This window comes from Hyla sarda, chromosome 1, assembly GCF_029499605.1.
Source record: "Hyla sarda isolate aHylSar1 chromosome 1, aHylSar1.hap1, whole genome shotgun sequence".
Taxonomy (NCBI): Eukaryota; Metazoa; Chordata; class Amphibia; order Anura; family Hylidae; genus Hyla; species Hyla sarda.
Genome location: NC_079189.1, coordinates 495,699,035 through 495,719,309, shown reverse-complemented (window position 1 = coordinate 495,719,309; position 20,275 = coordinate 495,699,035). Strand labels below are relative to the sequence as shown.

At 45.3% G+C, this 20,275-nt stretch overlaps 2 protein-coding genes across 6 annotated transcripts in view; both read right to left on the bottom strand.

The window, feature by feature from the left end:
* Window positions 1-20,275, bottom strand: part of CCDC112 (coiled-coil domain containing 112) — a 66,759-nt gene that overhangs the window by 27,468 nt on the left and 19,016 nt on the right. The window contains exon 1 of one of the 4 annotated variants that reach the window (XM_056537440.1): window positions 196-368. The exons of the other annotated variants lie outside the window; for them this stretch is intronic. Within the exon in view, the coding sequence (XP_056393415.1) occupies window positions 196-246 (51 nt within the window). The 5' untranslated portion in view covers window positions 247-368. Of the gene's footprint in view, window positions 1-195; window positions 369-20,275 lie in introns of those variants that run through there. 4 annotated transcript variants of the gene reach the window in all.
* On the bottom strand, window positions 13,650-19,863 carry LOC130288513 (uncharacterized). Of its 2 annotated transcripts, none has more exons than XR_008847453.1 (2): window positions 13,958-19,863; window positions 13,650-13,776 (listed from the first exon to the last, which is right to left on the bottom strand). XR_008847453.1 is itself a non-coding variant. In XM_056537437.1 (2 exons), exon 2 carries the CDS (start codon window positions 19,135-19,137, stop codon window positions 14,209-14,211), a length of 4,929 nt encoding a protein of 1,642 aa, XP_056393412.1. In that variant the 5' UTR covers window positions 19,138-19,472; window positions 19,654-19,863; the 3' UTR covers window positions 13,802-14,208. The 2 variants fall into 2 exon arrangements, 1 of the variants encoding a protein (XP_056393412.1); XM_056537437.1 differs by lacking the exon at window positions 13,650-13,776 and having other exon boundaries at window positions 13,802-19,472; window positions 19,654-19,863.

Below are 20,275 nucleotides of genomic sequence, written 5' to 3'. Positions count from 1 at the left end.
ACTGCCTAGAAGTGGCCAAAACTCCTGCTCCGTCCTGTATCGTGTGCACAGGGCTTTATATCGTGAGCAGCAGGGGCGGCAGTCACCAGGTCACTAGGCAACTGTATAACGCGTATAAACCGCACACAACGCCGGCCCCCGGTGACTGTACCGCACAGCGAGGTCACCTTTCCCCCCGTTTTTACACTCCGGTACCTGCACCGCCGCCTCTCTCGTCTCCGCGCCCCCGGTTGCTAAGGTGGCCATGTTATCGGGACAACCGGCGACCGCTCAGGACACGCCCCCAGGAGGAGCCAAGTCCGAGGAGGAGGGGGGGGGGGAATGGGCAGAGTAAGGAAACAGGTGCAGCAGGTGTTCTAAAGACCTATGCGCCCCATGGAATTCTGGGTCCGCTCCTCCCCTCAGCTCTATGCAGATCTCTGAAGGAGAGGAGTGCAGAGTGTGATTATCCCGGATTGGCCCACACACCTCCCTCAGCTCTGGGCAGTGCAGAGAGGGGAAACACCGCTCCTCCCTGCAAGGAGCAGGAATACACAGCTCTTACCGTGTATTTAAAGGGGTACTCCGGTGGAAAACTTTATTTTTTATTTTTTATTTTTATTTTTTTATTTTTTATTTTTTCTTAAATCAACTGCTGCCAGAAACTTAAACAGATTTGTAAATTACTTCTATTAAAAAATCTTTATCCTTTATATTTGCATATGTTTGCTATGGGGATTTTCTCCGACTCTGGACAGTTTTTAAAATGGACAGAGATGTCAGCAGAGAGCACTGTGGTCGTGATGTCAGCAGAGAGCTCTGTGTTCTAAAAAGAAAATCATTTTCTCTGTAGTATTCAGCAGCTAATAAGTACTGGAAGGATTAAGATTTTTTAATAAAAGTAATTTACAAATCTGTTTAACTTTCTGGCACCAGTTGCTAAAAAAAAAAAAAGTTTTTCACCGGAGTACCCCTTTATGTGTGATACTGTGGAACAGTGTATCTAAGTCTGGGCTCTGTATATGCATGGGGAGAGGTGAGTGGGGTGTATTTTCCATAGAGCTGTGTAATGTGCAAAATATTCTATGGGCGCAATGTAAGGGGCATACAATTCTATCAGGGTAATGAGGGGGACATAATATTCTATGGGCGCAATGTAAGGGGCATACAATTCTATCAGGGCAATGAGGGGGACATAATATTCTATGGGGGCAATGTAAGGGGCATACAATTCTATCAGGACAATGAGGGGGACATAATATTCTATGGGGGCAATGTAAGGGGCATACAATTCTATCAGGGCAATGAGGGGGACATAATATTCTATGGGGGCAATGTAAGGGGCATACAATTCTATTAGGGCAATGAGGGGGACATAATATTCTATGGGGGCAATGTAAGGGGCATACAATTCTATCAGGGTAATGAGGGGGACATAATATTCTATGGGCGCAATGTAAGGGGCATACAATTCTATCAGGGCAATGAGGGGGACATAATATTCTATGGGGGCAATGTAAGGGGCATACAATTCTATCAGGACAATGAGGGGGACATAATATTCTATGGGGGCAATGTAAGGGGCATACAATTCTATCAGGGCAATGAGGGGGACATAATATTCTATGGGGGCAATGTAAGGGGCATACAATTCTATTAGGGCAATGAGGGGGACATAATATTCTATGGGGGCAATGTAAGGGGCATACAATTCTATCAGGACAATGAGGGGGACATAATATTCTATGGGGGCAATGTAAGGGGCATACAATTCTATCAGGGCAATGAGGGGGACATAATATTCTATGGGGGCAATGTAAGGGGCATACAATTCTATCAGGGCAATGAGGGTGACATAATATTCTATGGGGGCAATGTAAGGGGCATACAATTCTATCAGGGCAATGAGGGGGACATAATATTCTATGGGGGCAATGTAAGGGGCATAAAATTCTATCAGGGCAATGAGGGGGACATAATATTCTATGGGCGCAATGTAAGGGGCATACAATTCTATCAGGGCAATGAGGGGGACATAATATTCTATGGGGGCAATGTAAGGGGCATACAATTCTATCAGGGCAATGAGGGGGACATAATATTCTATGGGGGCAATGTAAGGGGCATACAATTCTATCAGGACAATGAGGGGGACATAATATTCTATGGGGGCAATGTAAGGGGCATACAATTCTATCAGGGCAATGAGGGGGACATAATATTCTATGGGCGCAATGTAAGGGGCATACAATTCTATCAGGGCAATGAGGGGGACATAATATTCTATGGGGGCAATGTAAGGGGCATACAATTCTATCAGGGCAATGAGGGGGACATAATATTCTATGGGGGCAATGTAAGGGGCTTACAATTCTATCAGGGCAATGAGGGGGACATAATATTCTATGGGGGCAATGTAAGGGGCATACAATTCTATCAGGGCAATGAGGGGGACATAATATTCTATGGGGGCAATGTAAGGGGCATACAATTCTATCAGGGTAATGAGGGGGACATAATATTCTATGGGGGCAATGTAAGGGGCATACAATTCTATCAGGGCAATGAGGGGGACATAATATTCTATGGGCGCAATGTAAGGGGCATACAATTCTATCAGGGCAATGAGGGGGACATAATATTCTATGGGGGCAATGTAAGGGGCATACAATTCTATCAGGGTAATGAGGGGGACATAATATTCTATGGGGGCAATGTAAGGGGCATACAATTCTATCAGGGCAATGAGGGGGACATAATATTCTATGGGCGCAATGTAAGGGGCATACAATTCTATCAGGACAATGAGGGGGACATAATATTCTATGGGGGCAATGTAAGGGGCATACAATTCTATTAGGGCAATGAGGGGGACATAATATTCTATGGGCGCAATGTAAGGGGCATACAATTCTATCAGGGCAATGAGGGGGACATAATATTCTATGGGGGCAATGTAAGGGGCATACAATTCTATCAGGGCAATGAGGGGGACATAATATTCTATGGGGGCAATGTAAGGGGCTTACAATTCTATCAGGGCAATGAGGGGGACATAATATTCTATGGGGGCAATGTAAGGGGCATACAATTCTATCAGGGTAATGAGGGGGACATAATATTCTATGGGCGCAATGTAAGGGGCATACAATTCTATCAGGGCAATGAGGGGGACATAATATTCTATGGGGGCAATGTAAGGGGCATACAATTCTATCAGGGCAATGAGGGGGACATAATATTCTATGGGGGCAATGTAAGGGGCATACAATTCTATTAGGGAAATGAGGGGGACATAATATTCTTTGGGCGCAATGTAAGGGGCATACAATTCTATCAGGGCAATGAGGGGGACATAATATTCTATGGGGGCAATGTAAGGGGCATACAATTCTATCAGGGCAATGAGGGGGACATAATATTCTATGGGGGCAATGTAAGGGGCATACAATTCTATCAGGACAATGAGGGGGACATAATATTCTATGGGGGCAATGTAAGGGGCATACAATTCTATCAGGGCAATGAGGGGGACATAATATTCTATGGGCGCAATGTAAGGGGCATACAATTCTATCAGGGTAATGAGGGGGACATAATATTCTATGGGGGCAATGTAGGGGGCTTACAATTCTATCAGGGCAATGAGGGGGACATAATATTCTATGGGGGCAATGTAAGGGGCATACAATTCTATCAGGGCAATGAGGGGGACATAATATTCTATGGGGGCAATGTAAGGGGCATACAATTCTATCAGGACAATGAGGGGGACATAATATTCTATGGGGGCAATGTAAGGGGCATACAATTCTATCAGGGCAATGAGGGGGACATAATATTCTATGGGCGCAATGTAAGGGGCATACAATTCTATCAGGGTAATGAGGGGGACATAATATTCTATGGGGGCAATGTAGGGGGCTTACAATTCTATCAGGGCAATGAGGGGGACATAATATTCTATGGGGGCAATGTAAGGGGCATACAATTCTATCAGGACAATGAGGGGGACATAATATTCTATGGGGGCAATGTAAGGGGCATACAATTCTATCAGGACAATGAGGGGGACATAATATTCTATGGGGGCAATGTAAGGGGCATACAATTCTATCAGGGCAATGAGGGGGACATAATATTCTATGGGGGCAATGTAAGGGGCATACAATTCTATCAGGGCAATGAGGGGGACATAATATTCTATGGGGGCAATGTAAGGGGCATACAATTCTATCAGGACAATGAGGGGGACATAATATTCTATGGGCGCAATGTAAGGGGCATACAATTCTATCAGGGCAATGAGGGGGACATAATATTCTATGGGGGCAATGTAAGGGGCATACAATTCTATCAGGGCAATGAGGGGGACATAATATTCTATGGGGGCAATGTAAGGGGCATACAATTCTATCAGGGCAATGAGGGGGACATAATATTCTATGGGGGCAATGTAAGGGGCATACAATTCTATCAGGGCAATGAGGGGGACATAATATTCTATGGGGGCAATGTAAGGGGCATACAATTCTATCAGGGCAATGAGGGGGACATAATATTCTATGGGGGCAATGTAAGGGGCATACAATTCTATCAGGACAATGAGGGGGACATAATATTCTATGGGGGCAATGTAAGGGGCATACAATTCTATCAGGGCAATGAGGGGGACATAATATTCTATGGGGGCAATGTAAGGGGCATACATTTCTATTAGGGTAATGAGGGGGACATAATATTCTATGGGCGCAATGTAAGGGGCATACAATTCTATCAGGGTAATGAGGGGGACATAATATTCTATGGGCGCAATGTAAGGGGCATACAATTCTATCAGGGTAATGAGGGGGACATAATATTCTATGGGCGCAATGTAAGGGGCATACAATTCTATCAGGGTAATGAGGGGGACATAATATTCTATGGGGGCAATGTAAGGGGCATACAATTCTATCAGGGCAATGAGGGGGACATAATATTCTATGGGCGCAATGTAAGGGGCATACAATTCTATCAGGGCAATGAGGGGGACATAATATTCTATGGGGGCAATGTAAGGGGCATACAATTCTATCAGGACAATGAGGGGGACATAATATTCTATGGGGGCAATGTAAGGGGCATACAATTCTATCAGGGCAATGAGGGGGACATAATATTCTATGGGGGCAATGTAAGGGGCATACAATTCTATCAGGGCAATGAGGGGGACATAATATTCTATGGGGGCAATGTAAGGGGCATACATTTCTATTAGGGTAATGAGGGGGACATAATATTCTATGGGCGCAATGTAAGGGGCATACAATTCTATCAGGGTAATGAGGGGGACATAATATTCTATGGGCGCAATGTAAGGGGCATACAATTCTATCAGGGTAATGAGGGGGACATAATATTCTATGGGGGCAATGTAAGGGGCATACAATTCTATCAGGGCAATGAGGGGGACATAATATTCTATGGGCGCAATGTAAGGGGCATACAATTCTATCAGGGCAATGAGGGGGACATAATATTCTATGGGGGCAATGTAAGGGGCATACAATTCTATCAGGGCAATGAGGGGGACATAATATTCTATGGGGGCAATGTAAGGGGCATACAATTCTATCAGGGCAATGAGGGGGACATAATATTCTATGGGGGCAATGTAAGGGGCATACAATTCTATCAGGGCAATGAGGGGGACATAATATTCTATGGGGGCAATGTAAGGGGCATACAATTCTATCAGGGCAATGAGGGGGACATAATATTCTATGGGCGCAATGTAAGGGGCATACAATTCTATCAGGGCAATGAGGGGGACATAATATTCTATGGGCGCAATGTAAGGGGCATACAATTCTATCAGGGTAATGAGGGGGACATAATATTCTATGGGCGCAATGTAAGGGGCATACAATTCTATCAGGGTAATGAGGGGGACATAATATTCTATGGGCGCAATGTAAGGGGCATACAATTCTATCAGGGTAATGAGGGGGACATAATATTCTATGGGGGCAATGTAAGGGGCATACAATTCTATCAGGGCAATGAGGGGGACATAATATTCTATGGGCGCAATGTAAGGGGCATACAATTCTATCAGGGCAATGAGGGGGACATAATATTCTATGGGGGCAATGTAAGGGGCATACAATTCTATCAGGGCAATGAGGGGGACATAATATTCTATGGGGGCAATGTAAGGGGCATACAATTCTATCAGGACAATGAGGGGGACATAATATTCTATGGGGGCAATGTAAGGGGCATACAATTCTATCAGGGCAATGAGGGGGACATAATATTCTATGGGGGCAATGTAAGGGGCATACAATTCTATCAGGGCAATGAGGGGGACATAATATTCTATGGGGGCAATGTAAGGGGCATACATTTCTATTAGGGTAATGAGGGGGACATAATATTCTATGGGCGCAATGTAAGGGGCATACAATTCTATCAGGGTAATGAGGGGGACATAATATTCTATGGGCGCAATGTAAGGGGCATACAATTCTATCAGGGTAATGAGGGGGACATAATATTCTATGGGGGCAATGTAAGGGGCATACAATTCTATCAGGGCAATGAGGGGGACATAATATTCTATGGGCGCAATGTAAGGGGCATACAATTCTATCAGGGCAATGAGGGGGACATAATATTCTATGGGGGCAATGTAAGGGGCATACAATTCTATCAGGGCAATGAGGGGGACATAATATTCTATGGGGGCAATGTAAGGGGCATACAATTCTATCAGGGCAATGAGGGGGACATAATATTCTATGGGGGCAATGTAAGGGGCATACAATTCTATCAGGGCAATGAGGGGGACATAATATTCTATGGGGGCAATGTAAGGGGCATACAATTCTATCAGGACAATGAGGGGGACATAATATTCTATGGGCGCAATGTAAGGGGCATACAATTCTATCAGGGCAATGAGGGGGACATAATATTCTATGGGGGCAATGTAAGGGGCATACATTTCTATTAGGGTAATGAGGGGGACATAATATTCTATGGGGGCAATGTAAGGGGCATACATTTCTATCAGGACAATGAGGGGGACATAATATTCTATGGGGGCAATGTAAGGGGCATACAATTCTATCAGGGTAATGAGGGGGACATAATATTCTATGGGGGCAATGTAAGGGGCATACATTTCTATCAGGACAATGAGGGGGACATAATATTCTATGGGGGCAATGTAAGGGGCATACAATTCTATCAGGGCAATGAGGGGGACATAATATTCTATGGGTGCAATGTAAGGGGCATACAATTCTATCAGGGCAATGAGGGGGACATAATATCCTATGGGGGCAATGTAAGGGGCATACAATTCTATCAGGGCAATGAGGGGGACATAATATTCTATGGGGGCAATGTAAGGGGCATACAATTCTATCAGGACAATGAGGGGGACATAATATTCTATGGGCGCAATGTAAGGGGCATACAATTCTATCAGGACAATGAGGGGGACATAATATTCTATGGGGGCAATGTAAGGGGCATACAATTCTATCAGGGCAATGAGGGGGACATAATATTCTATGGGCGCAATGTAAGGGGCATACAATTCTATCAGGGCAATGAGGGGGACATAATATTCTATGGGGGCAATGTAAGGGGCATACAATTCTATCAGGGCAATGAGGGGGACATAATATTCTATGGGGGCAATGTAAGGGGCATACAATTCTATCAGGGCAATGAGGGGGACATCATATTCTATGGGGGCAATGTGAGGGGCATACAATTCTATCAGGACAATGAGGGGGACATAATATTCTATGGGGGCAATGTAAGGGGCATACAATTCTATCAGGGCAATGAGGGGGACATAATATTCTATGGGGGCAATGTAAGGGGCATACAATTCTATCAGGGCAATGAGGGGGACATAATATTCTATGGGGGCAATGTAAGGGGCATACAATTCTATCAGGGCAATGAGGGGGACATAATATTCTATGGGGGCAATGTAAGGGGCATACAATTCTATCAGGGCAATGAGGGGGACATAATATTCTATGGGGGCAATGTAAGGGGCATACAATTCTATCAGGGCAATGAGGGGGACATAATATTCTATGGGGGCAATGTAAGGGGCATACATTTCTATCAGGACAATGAGGGGGACATAATATTCTATGGGCGCAATGTAAGGGGCATACAATTCTATCAGGGCAATGAGGGGGACATAATATTCTATGGGGGCAATGTAAGGGGCATACAATTCTATCAGGACAATGAGGGGGACATAATATTCTATGGGGGGCAATGTGAAGAGCAAGGTAAGGGGCATAATATTCTATGGCAGTGTTTCCCAACCAGGGTGCCTCCAGCTGTTGCAAAACTACATCTCTCAGCATGCACGGACAGCCAACAGCTGTCCAGGCATGCTGGGAGTTGTAGTTTTGCAACAGCTGGAGGCACCCTGGTTGGGAAACACTGTTCTATGGGGCAATGTGAAGAACATAATCTATGCAGGAAAGATAAAGGGACACAGTATTCAATGGGGCAGTGAGCGGGGAATAATATTCCATTAGGGCAATGTGAGGGGCCTGCTACTCTATGGGAGCAATGTGAGGGGGCCTAATACTATGCAGTGCACAGACTTCAAGCTGTGTAAGGGGCCCTAAAATGTCTGATGGCATCCCTGTCTAAACTACAACCCCCATCATTCCCAGACAGTCTTTTGCTTTCTGGGAATGATGGAGGTTGTAGTTTAGCAACAGCTGGAGGCTCCCTGTTTGGAAAGAGACTGCCAGAAAGGGTCTGTTCACATTTTACAAAACGCATAATGAGACCAGAGCCAAACTAGCAGCGCTAGTTAACCAGCCCAGCAAGGGGTTACAGTAAACCAGCAATGTACCAGCTGTGCCCATGGCTGTGTAGCTGCAGGCACAGCTCAGCCCCACTAGGAGCAGGGACTCCTGTCAGTAGGAGTCCAGGCTTCTGTCTAGTAACAGTGGTGTGCTATGCACCGCTGTATACTATAAGGCTGGTGGAGGAAGATAGTGATGCTATGCAGCACTACTTGCCTCCATATATTCCGTGGGCCAGGTGCCCTGCATCCAAGTCATGAAGTGGTACCGTGAAGGCAGTGAAAAACTGCCACAGGGTACAAAATTGTTTCCACACATCAGCAAAAATGCCAGAAAAACTGCTAAAATGCAGTGGCACTTTTTTTGGCGTTTTTGCCGGCGCTGGTTTTCCTCGCCACAACCCTGTGTGTGGAGGTGGGCCGTGCGTCACAGTTACGCTGTTGTGCTTGCCCCCCTCTCCCAACCTTGCTGCACACACGGGACTGTGGCTGGAAAAGTCCTGTGTCTGCTTTCAGTACATACGCAGTGTATTTCTGGCTGCTTTTCCACTTGCCGCTTTTTGGGAAAACTGCCAGTGCAGTTTATACACCAAGGTCAGAAGTGGATCCAGTAGGAAGGAGAAGTGTAAGTCTTTCCTTTCTATTTCTTATTCCTTTTGAATACACTTCTGGCTTTGGCTCAAAAACTGCAGTAGCCCTATGCCTTCAGATAGGAAACACAAAACCTCATTCTTTTGATTGTTGGCCATTCCTGCAGTTGGACCCTCCACAATCATACAATTATCCCTATTATGTGAACAGGTGATAAGTCATACGGGGGGAGTACTCCAGAATAGGAAAAATGTCCTCCATACTGTCAGCAGTAAAAAAAATAAATAAAGAGGTACATACCTTCCTTCACTCCCCCGGGGCCTTCGGTAACCGTCTCTGGTCTCCGTCGCGATCCTCTTCCTGGTTGCCGGTGGTCGGATGAATCATACTGCACTCAGCCAATCACCGGCCGCAGAGAAGTCCCGACTTGGCAGGTGATAGGCTGAGCGGCAGTGTGAGAACGCTTCAGGACACACAATTCTTCACTACACCGGCACCTGCTGCCGGGGCCGAAAACGTCACACTGCCGCTCAGCCTATCACCGGCCGAGTCGGGACTTCGCTGCGGCCGGTGATTGGCTGAGCGCAGTATGACTCGCCAACCACCGGCAACCAGGAAGAGGATCGCAGCAGAGACCGGAGCAGGTTACCGGAGGCACCGGTGGAATGAAGGAAGGTATTTACATCTTTATTTTTTTTTACTACTGGCAGTATGGAGGACAATTTTCCTATACTGGAGTACTCCTTTAAAGTATGCTGTACTAATGTGAGTCTAACACACTACACTAATTTGTATTTAATGTAAGCATAAATATTATTGCAGAATATAGTCATCTCTACTAATAAGAAACACTTTCCTATTGTGCATATGTACAGAATGAGTCACTTCTAAATAGTGTAGGCAGCTCAGGGAATATCTTAATTTGTTCTTCCACCCTAGTTTATAGCTGCTGCATATCTTAAAGGTTCCTGATAATTTCCCTGAACATTTGAAAGCTACTTCAAGAAGGTTCTGCTAATACACATGTTCAGATGAAAGAGGTCATTTCTGGGAATGGTACATGTCATTTATTTTTGGAACAAATGACTAATACTATGCTTTAGTTACCTGCACCTTAGAAACAGCAGCTACTCGCAACTTACAGCAGAGATACAGAAATGATTTTCCCCCTAACTACAGCAATACAAAATAAAGTTGTTTTGCAGCCTTGAGAATTATATAAATATCCGCTTAAATATGTTTAACCTGTTGGGGGCGAAGGGCATACAGGTACGCCCTTGCGTCCCGGCATTAAATGGACCAAGGCCGTACCTGTGCCTGCCGGGCGGTGATCGGAACGGGATGCCTGCTTAAATCATTCATCGCCTGAGGGGGCCTGAGGCACCACCACCCCCTCCCCCAATATTGGTGATCACTGCAATGATTATTGGCGTTTCCGGGTCATTCTGGTCTCCGGTGACCCGATTAGCCGGAAGTGGGGGGTAACGGGTGGCGGAATACACACGTAGATGGGAGGTGGCATTGATGCCTCCTCCCAGAGCCCTGTGATTGAACAGTCGGTTCCCCCTCACCTGTGCCATCCAGTGCCCCCTTTGTGCCTTCCTGTCAGGGATAGCTCTTGCTAGGTAGGGACAGTTGAGTGTTAAAAAAAAAAAAAGTTAAAAAAAATGTATTTTTGCGCAGTGCCTAATGTCTGGGGTCTGAGGGTGCACAGCACCTTTTGTTTTGCGGATTACCCCCCATCTTATTTTTTCTTGGGGTGTAAGCTTTTTTTCCTTTTTTTATTATTCGCTAACTTTGGCTGGACCCTCTTCTCTATAAAAAAAAGTTGCCGGCCACTGTTAGCGAATCACCTTTTCTTGGGATATAAGCGTTTTGTTTTTTTAGCAGCTTTTTTGAGGGGATTTGCGGACCATGCCACCAGCAGAAGGTCCGTGCTGTGTGGACAGACTGTACCCCTGTGTTCACCTGCCCTGACCGCTGACAGTAATATATCACTGATCAGCTTTTTTTGTAGGATTCACAGGTGCTTCCCCTCCCCCCCCCCCTTTGTGTCTTCTGCACCCCCTGCCGCCACTGAGCCCTAATCAGTGGCGCGCACACAACTGATTAGGTATCCACTCTTTGGCGCAGGTTTTTTTTGTGCTGGAAGTACACCCTTAATTTTTTTCTTTACACACACACACAGATATATATACATTTTTCCTTTGTTAGGGAGTAGTTTAGGGATAAAGTAGAAGCCCCCCAGACATACACACAAAGTTTCAAACACACTCACACCACATAAGTTAGGAAATGGACCGCAGGGTGTTTTCGGTGGAGGAGGCATATGCCTTAATTGCCTCTGACACTGAAGCGCCAGTGAGGGCGAGGAAGACCCCACTTTCCTGTTGTCTTGCTTGTTGTCTAGTGATGATGAGCCCCCAAGGCGGTGGAGACGCCACAGTACGAGGCCACAAACCCCGCATACAATGGACCCTGTGCCTCATACTAGTATGAGCTACCCTGCCGCCCGTACTAGAATGCTGGCCCACCAGGCAAGTCCACTGGTACCCTTTACCAGTGAACCTGTCTGGACTGCCCCAGAGAACTATGAGCCTGTGATTCCTGGGTTTGTTGGCAACCTAGGAATCAAGATTGACATTGCTGGCTTTACTGAAATTTACTGAATTTTTTTTTTTTTCAGTGAAGACTTTGTCAATCTGATGGTGGAGCAGGTGAACCTGTCCGCCCAACAGTTCGTCGCCGCAAACCCAGGCTCTGTTTTGGATCCGGCCAATGGATGGCACGCCATCAATGCAGACGAAATTAGGATATTTTTGGGCCTTGTGCTGCATATGGGCCAAGTCAAAAAACTGCAATACTGGAGTGTGGACATCCTTTACCCACTCTACACTATAGCTATGACATGGGGATGTTTTGAGGCCAAATGAAAATGCTTGCATTACGCTGATAATGCAATCAGAGAGGCCTCAGAACCTATCCCCTCCAGACACTAATCCCCAGGGGTGAGACCCGTGCCTTTACCAGTGAAAACCTGTTGCTGGTCATGTATAAGGATAAGAGGGATGTCTTTATGCTGACCATAGTTCATGGTAACGACAGGACCCCTGTCCCTGTGCAAGGTACGGAGGCATCGATCCTCAAGCCTGATTGTATCGGGGACTACAATCAGTATAAAGGGGGTGGGGGGAGTTGATGTATCTGATCAAGTCCTCAAGCCATATATAATGCCATGCTCAAAACCTGGGCTTGGTACAAAAAAATTGCGATCTACATGGTCCAGGTTGCCATGTTCAACACATTTGTACTATACTGGAACGCTGGCAACACAGAGATTTCTCAAGTTCCAGGAGGTGCTCATAAAGGCCCTGATCTTTGGCGATCAGGGGGGAAAGGCCCAAGCACTTCCGGTACGAAATGTGCCAGGATGGTCCCAGGCCAAAACTTTCCAGGTGAAGCCCCCACACTGGAAAGAAGGGACGGTCCCAGAAGAAAATGCAGTGTGTTGCAGGACGGAAGGACACCACTGTACTTGACCCCAATGTACCTGTCAATAGCACATTGTCTTCCAAATTTTAAACCCCAAAAATCCATTAACATATTACCCCTGATAAGACCTCTTGGAGTATTGGGTCATGTGTCACAGTCCCTTGCATTGGGGGTTTTCAAGTTGCCTCAAATGCGCAGTGGTCTCTCCCCACCAGAGCGGTGTGCGGATTTGCAGGCAACAGTTTAGGGGACAGCCACACACCAAATATCCCCAGAATAATGAAGCAGAGCATTGGGTTTGGGGCGGGCATAATTTTTACTATTGGCTATGCTCTGGGTCATCATTCTGGGTACCTGATTGGCATAATGTCCACTTCCTCCCTATACAGATTCCTCAGGTGGTGTACTTATTGTAATGGGGTCACATGTGGGTGTTTCTTTTTTTACTTTCCTCTGAATGTATGTCACTGTCAGCTACTGAAATGTCGTATGCCTCAAATGTGAACATAGCTCTATGAGTCTTGAGCCCTGTTATGTGCCCACACAGCATGTTAAATTCACATATGGCAAATATCACACAGCATGTTAAATTCACATATGGCAAATATGTAAAAAAGCTAAATTTTGGGTAACACCAGCATTTTTGGGAAAAAATCTAATTTTAAATTTTTTTTACAGGCCACTGTTCCAAAAACCTCTGAGATGTAAATACTCACTGTAGCCCTTGTTACGTTCCTTGAGGGGAGTTATAATGTCTCCGCTGTCTCGTGGACACAGCTTCACATCAAGTTTATACCGAATCTCAAGGAAAGACACGCTGGTTTGCTTAACTGATGTAATCTTTACTGAGATATAATGAAAGTGCGGTAAAACTGTAAAACAAACATATGAAAGACAGATATAAGCATGGCTATTCAAGTGCCTTACATTATGCATTGCTAATACATAGATATGGTCTAACATGTGCTCACTTACTACACACTGAAAACACATTCTCTATCTACAAATGCCGAGCATCTCTCTACACAAGATAACTAACAATTCCTTACTCACAGGCTTTGGTATTTATCAGATTTGCAGGCTGTATTAGCTTTAAGAAGTCCTGTGGATCTGGTCACTGTGGTGGCTGGAGCTGGAATGAATGAGACATGCCGGAGCTAGTCCTATGCTTTAGAGAGAAGGCCCGCCTCTAGGCTTCAAGAAAATGGAGGGTCTTAAAGGAACAGACCCTGCTGAGTGCCAAGCATGTAAAATACATTGCGAAGGCAGCACACTCCCCACCTGGCATACTTTTTGTTATGCCACTAACCCTTGGACAGAAGTAAAACTACTTCAGAAATTGGCCTTGCATACACTTTGGGAATGCCCTGTCTAACAATCCTAACTTCAACCTTTCTAACTCTAGCATCACTACTAGGATCAGTCCCCACAATGAGTCCAATAGGCCACTCGTTCCTGTGGGCCTGAGAGTCTTTCAGTAGGACAAAGTCTCCAACTTGTAAATTGGGCTTGTCATCTTGCCATTTCTTGCGTGGCTGGAATATCACCAGGTATTCCTGTCTCCACCTCTTCCAGAAAATGTCCGCAAGACTTTGAACTTGTTTCCTTTGCTTGGTGTACAAGTCCTTGAGCGAATTGTGTTGAGAAATCTCTTCCGTTTTCAGAAGGCCTTGGATTTCTTCTTTAAAGACTTCCTGCTGGATGCATCTGATGATCGTGACCTTAAGTTTTCCGATTGCACGGGTCAGCGACTTCCAGCTGGAAAACCTTTCAAATCTATGAGCGCCCAGACTGTCTCTTGTAACTATAGTCCTACAAACTGTCACTTGAGGTCTTACCTCTTTGTCTTGATCTGGTTCTATGAGCTGAAAGGTCTCTACCTGAGTAGTTTCTTTGGTTTCTGGTTTACGAAGAAAGGATGGACCTACGAACCAGTTAGTTTGCTTGAGCGCAGCGGCTGGCACTAGTCTCGTCCCATGATCAGCTGGGTTCTTGTCTGTGCTGATGTGATGCCACTGTTCTGGACTTGTAGACTTTCTGATACGTGTCACTCTGTTGGCCACGTATGTATAAAATCTTCTTGAAGCATTGTGAATATATCCTAACACAATCTTGCTGTCTGTATAAAAGTTAATTGTATGGATCTCGATGTCCAGTTCTGTTGTAATCATGTCTGCCATCTCTACAGCTAAGACAGCAGCACAAAGTTCTAGACGTGGGACAGTGTGAGACGGTCTGGGAGCCAGCTTAGATTTTCCCATGAGGAACCCGACATGGCTTTGTCCCTCAGTGTCTATTACCCTAAGGTAGGCGACAGATGCGATAGCCATAGTGGAGGCGTCAGAGAATATGCATATTTCTCTTCTCTTTGTAGCAGACAAGGAAACAGATACGTATGGTCTAGGGATGTTGAGTTGTTCAAGCTCTAACAATGAGTCTTTCCACAACTTCCACTGCATTTCCTTCTCTTCAGGTAGAGGTATGTCCCAGTCACTTTGTTCTTGCTCAGTAGTGATCTGTCTCAAAAGAGCTTTACCTTGCATGATGATGGGTGCTACGAACCCCAGGGGGTCGTAAAGACTGTTGACTGTAGATAGGACACCTCTTTTTGTGAATGGCTTCTCTTCTCTGGAGACCCTGAAGGTGAAACTGTCAGTCTTCAGGTCCCAACTAATCCCAAGACTTCTTTGCAAGGGTGGTGATTCTGTTCCTAGATCCAAGTCTTTGAGGTCTTTAGCACGGTCTTCCATTGGAAATGCTTCCATGACTCTGTTGCTGTTGGAAGCTACCTTGTTCAGTCTTATGTTGGATTCTGCCAACATTTCTCTTGTACTTTTCAGGACGTTGATAGCTTCTTCGTTGCTGGAGAAAGAAGCAAGTCCATCATCTACGTAGAAGTTCTTCATGACGAACTGTGTGGCTTCTTGACCATGTCTTTCACCTTGCTGTGCTGCTCGTCTCAGGTTGTAGATAGCTACAGCTGGAGAAGGGCTGTTTCCAAACACATGTACCTTCATCCTGTACTCTGTGATTTCTTTGTTAAAGTCATTGTCTGCATACCACAGGAACCTTAAGTAGTCTCTGTGATCTTCACGAACAAGGAAACAGTAGAACATCTGTTGTACGTCTGCTGTCACTGCTACGAGTTCTTTTCTGAACCTGATGAGTACTCCAAGGAGTGTGTTGTTCAGGTCAGGTCCGCTGAGAAGGACATCATTTAGTGAGATGCCTTGGTGTTTCGCACTAGAGTCAAATACTACGCGTATCTGGCCTGGTTTCTGAGGATGGTACACCCCAAATATTGGTAAGTACCAGTGTTCTTGGTTCTCTTGTAGTGGTGGTGCCTTTTCAGCTTGATCGTTATCAAAGATCTTCTGCATGAAGGCTTGGAAGTGTTTCTTCATATTTGGCTTTCTTTGTAGCATGTGCTGCAACGAGGTGAAGCGTTTCTCTGCTTGTACCTTGTTGTCAGGAAGGCGATGGCGTGGTGACCGGAAGGGTAGAGGGGCTACCCAGCTGCCTGATTTGTCTCTGAAGACTTCTCTGTCCATAATCTCAAGGAAGAGAGTATCTTCCACCGAGGGTGCTAGCTTGTCGTCATCTCGTGTTCTTTCAAACACCTTACAGCCCAGTTCATCTGTATCTCCAGTTGAGGCTAAGTCTTCCATGCACCTCTGGATACTCCGATGATGTGTTGGGTTTACAAGTCTCTCTTTAATGTGTAGACTGTTGGTACATGGGCAAAGACAAGATGTACGACCATTCTGTAACAGATGTGTTCTGTAGACATTTACCTTTTCTGGTTTGTGGAGTCCGTCTAGACATACTTCTCCAACGATGACCCATCCGAGATCAAGGCGTTGTGCAAATGGTGCATTGTGTGGCCCATTGTACTGTTCTCTGACTTTGTGCAGTCTGAGGATATCTCTCCCAAGTAGAAGGATGATTGCAGCATCTGGATCTAGTGCTGGTATCTGGTCTGCTATTCGCACCAGATGGGGGTGATGACGAGCAACTTCAGGTGTGGGGATCTCTGACCTGTCGTCTGGTATCTCATCACATTCTATGAGGGTAGGAAGAGTCACCTTTGTCTTTCCATCTAATGACTCAATGATGTAGTTGTTTGCTCTTCTCCCTGTTGTCTCTACAACTCCAGAACAAGTCTTCAGGGTGTATGGAGTTGGACTTCCTTTGTCACCGAAGAGGTCAAAGAACTCTGTTTTTGCCAGAGATCTGTTACTCTGTTCATCCAAGACTGTGTACATCTTGATTGCTTTTTCTCTGAAGCCTGCAGGATACACCTTGACTAAGCATATCTTGGAACATGATCTGGGGCGGCCCTGCTCTGTACAGATCTCAGTACACTTTGAGGTTACTGCTGGCGTTGTACTCTCGCCTTGCTCCCCACCATGATCTTCTTGAGTTGCTGGAACTTCTTGTTTCCATGGTGATGGTCCTGGGTGCAGTGCTGACAGGTGTTTGTCACTGTTGCACTCTGTGCATTTTATTGTTTTTGTACAGTCTTTTGCAAGATGCTGAATTGAAGCGCAACATCTGAAACAAATGTGATTGTCTTTAAGGTAAGCTTTGCGCTCTTCTAACGTCTTACTTCTGAAACTGCGACATTTTCTTAGTGGATGAGGCTTGTTGTGGATGAGACATATTTTGTCTGGCTCCTCAACTTTCTTACTTGTGTTGTCTTCCTGATTGACTGCAGACTCAGGCGAGACTTCTGTCTTCCGTACAGAAACTGTTGCTCTGCGTTCTTTGTAAGGCGTTGGATGTTTTTGCTCTACCTTTGGGGAGCTTGCAGTTCTCTTGTTCAGGAAAGCAAAGCTTGGATCATTGCGTGTTTCAGCTTGGTCTACGATGAATTCAGCAAGGAAGGCAAATGGTGGAAATGCGACTCGATGATCTTTCTTGTATCTTGATGCTTGAGTGACCCACCTTTCTTGCAAGTTGAAAGGAAGTTTCTCGATTATGGGATCAACTCCACGTGCTGTATCTAAGTATGAGAGACCTGGCAGATATCCACTAGACTTAGCGGCTTCTATTTCTAAGAGTAGGTCCCCAAACCCTCTCAGCTTTTGATTGTCTTTGTTTGTCATTCTTGGATAGTTTTCTATCCTCTTCAGAAGAGCATCTTCAATCACTTCAGGTGACCCATAGCAGTGTTCTAGTCTCCTCCACACCATTGCAAGTCCTGCTGCTGCGTCATGAACATGTACTGATCTGATTCTTTGGGCTTGCTCAGTGGACTCTGTTCCTAGCCATTTGACGAGCAGATCAAGCTTTTCTCTGTCTGTCAGATCTAAGTCTTGGGTACCGCTTAGGAAAGATGACTTCCAGGCCCAGTAGTTTTCTGGACGGTCATCGAATTTCATGAGACCAGCGCTCACTATCTCACGGCGCATCAGGAATCTTGCTACCTCTGTAGCTCTTGCTGCATCTGGTGAATACTTCCTGGGTGTAAACTCAGGGTATGGCTGCGACTGGTAAGGCTGATGAGGTACTTGACTAAGTCTGCTTTGTTCTCCTCTGTTGTAAGTCTTTCTGCTATAATCCAGACTTGTATTTGCTTGAGGAGGGAGTACATCAGCATCCGTTTGCACTCTTGTCAGGTTGGCAGATTGGTCTCTGAGCATGCAACCACTTGACTTCCTACCCTGAGGTTCTAATTCAGTCTTGCAGTGTTGCATAGTATCAAAGTTGCTTATTGATGGTCTTGGTGCATAATTGAACTGCTGGTCAGTGTACATGGTTGCTTGTGACTGTATGTACTCACGGGTACGTTGGCTTGTGCTGAGGGGTGACATCTGGGTTTCTATGTCAGCGAACTGAGCTTCGGCAGCCCTTGTGAGAACTTCTGCCTCGGCTAAGGCTGCTGCAGCGTTTTTCTGCTGTTGCAGTAAGTGTAAAGATGCTTGCACTTCAGCTTGTTCTTTCATCAATTCAGCTTCCTGCTTTGCATAGGACGCCATTGCACAAGCTGCCTCTGCTTTCGCTCTTGCCTTAGTTGCTATGGCGCTAGCGGATGACAGGTTGGTGGTGCTTGAGTGTCTAGAACTATGGCGTTTAAATCTTGATGCATCGGCGCTAACCGAAGTTAGATTTGTTTGACTGGACGCTCTAGACAATGTTGTGCACCTAGATCTACTTCTTGGCAAGGTGTCTTCCTCTTTATAGGAGCATTGAGGGTTAACTGTCAGAGTGCTGTTCTCTGGGTTCTGCATCTTGATTTAGCTGGCAGCGTAGATAATGATGATGACTGGACACAGCACAGCGGTGATATAGCACGTGAGAGAATTAGTTTCACTTTCTAGTGCTTCGCGCCCTTACTCCGACACAGACTGCAGGGCACAGGATTTATGAATCTTTTTTACTGCTGCGGACGATTCAAAGCTGATTAACTGCTTCTGATAACGTTTTAAAAGCCTTTTTACTATAATGTCTCCGCTGTCTCGTGGACACAGCTTCACATCAAGTTTATACCGAATCTCAAGGAAAGACACGCTGGTTTGCTTAACTGATGTAATCTTTACTGAGATATAATGAAAGTGCGGTAAAACTGTAAAACAAACATATGAAAGACAGATATAAGCATGGCTATTCAAGTGCCTTACATTATGCATTGCTAATACATAGATATGGTCTAACATGTGCTCACTTACTACACACTGAAAACACATTCTCTATCTACAAATGCCGAGCATCTCTCTACACAAGATAACTAACAATTCCTTACTCACAGGCTTTGGTATTTATCAGATTTGCAGGCTGTATTAGCTTTAAGAAGTCCTGTGGATCTGGTCACTGTGGTGGCTGGAGCTGGAATGAATGAGACATGCCGGAGCTAGTCCTATGCTTTAGAGAGAAGGCCCGCCTCTAGGCTTCAAGAAAATGGAGGGTCTTAAAGGAACAGACCCTGCTGAGTGCCAAGCATGTAAAATACATTGCGAAGGCAGCACAGGAGTAGTTGTAAAATTGAGGTAATTTGCCGTTTTTTTGTTTTTGTAGATTTTATGTCAGAACCTGTCAGAACCTCTGCCATTGTAGGGCAAATCACCACCTTAGGTGCTGTAATATCCATTTTTCTGTATTTTGTATTTTCTGCTTTCAGTCCTGTTCAGACAATGTTTTTGTCTGAACAGTTTGTGTTAATTCTCAATGGTTTGGGAAGAATATGCTTCCAGCCTATGGCATCCTGGGTGGGGGTATTTAGACCCTAGCTCTGCTGGAAATTAGATCTGTAGTCTGACCATGTCTTGTTTCTTTATGCACCTTTTGTCTGTTTGAGCACATGTCCTGAGTTTTAGCTATGGTTATCTGTACTGTTTGATATATTGATTTTAGCCTGCTTTATTTTAGTAC

Bases quoted from the DNA above. Each gene is read 5' to 3' on its own strand.
- LOC130288513 (XM_056537437.1), bottom strand. From the start codon at position 19,137: ATGCAGAACCCAGAGAACAGCACTCTGACAGTTAACCCTCAATGCTCC.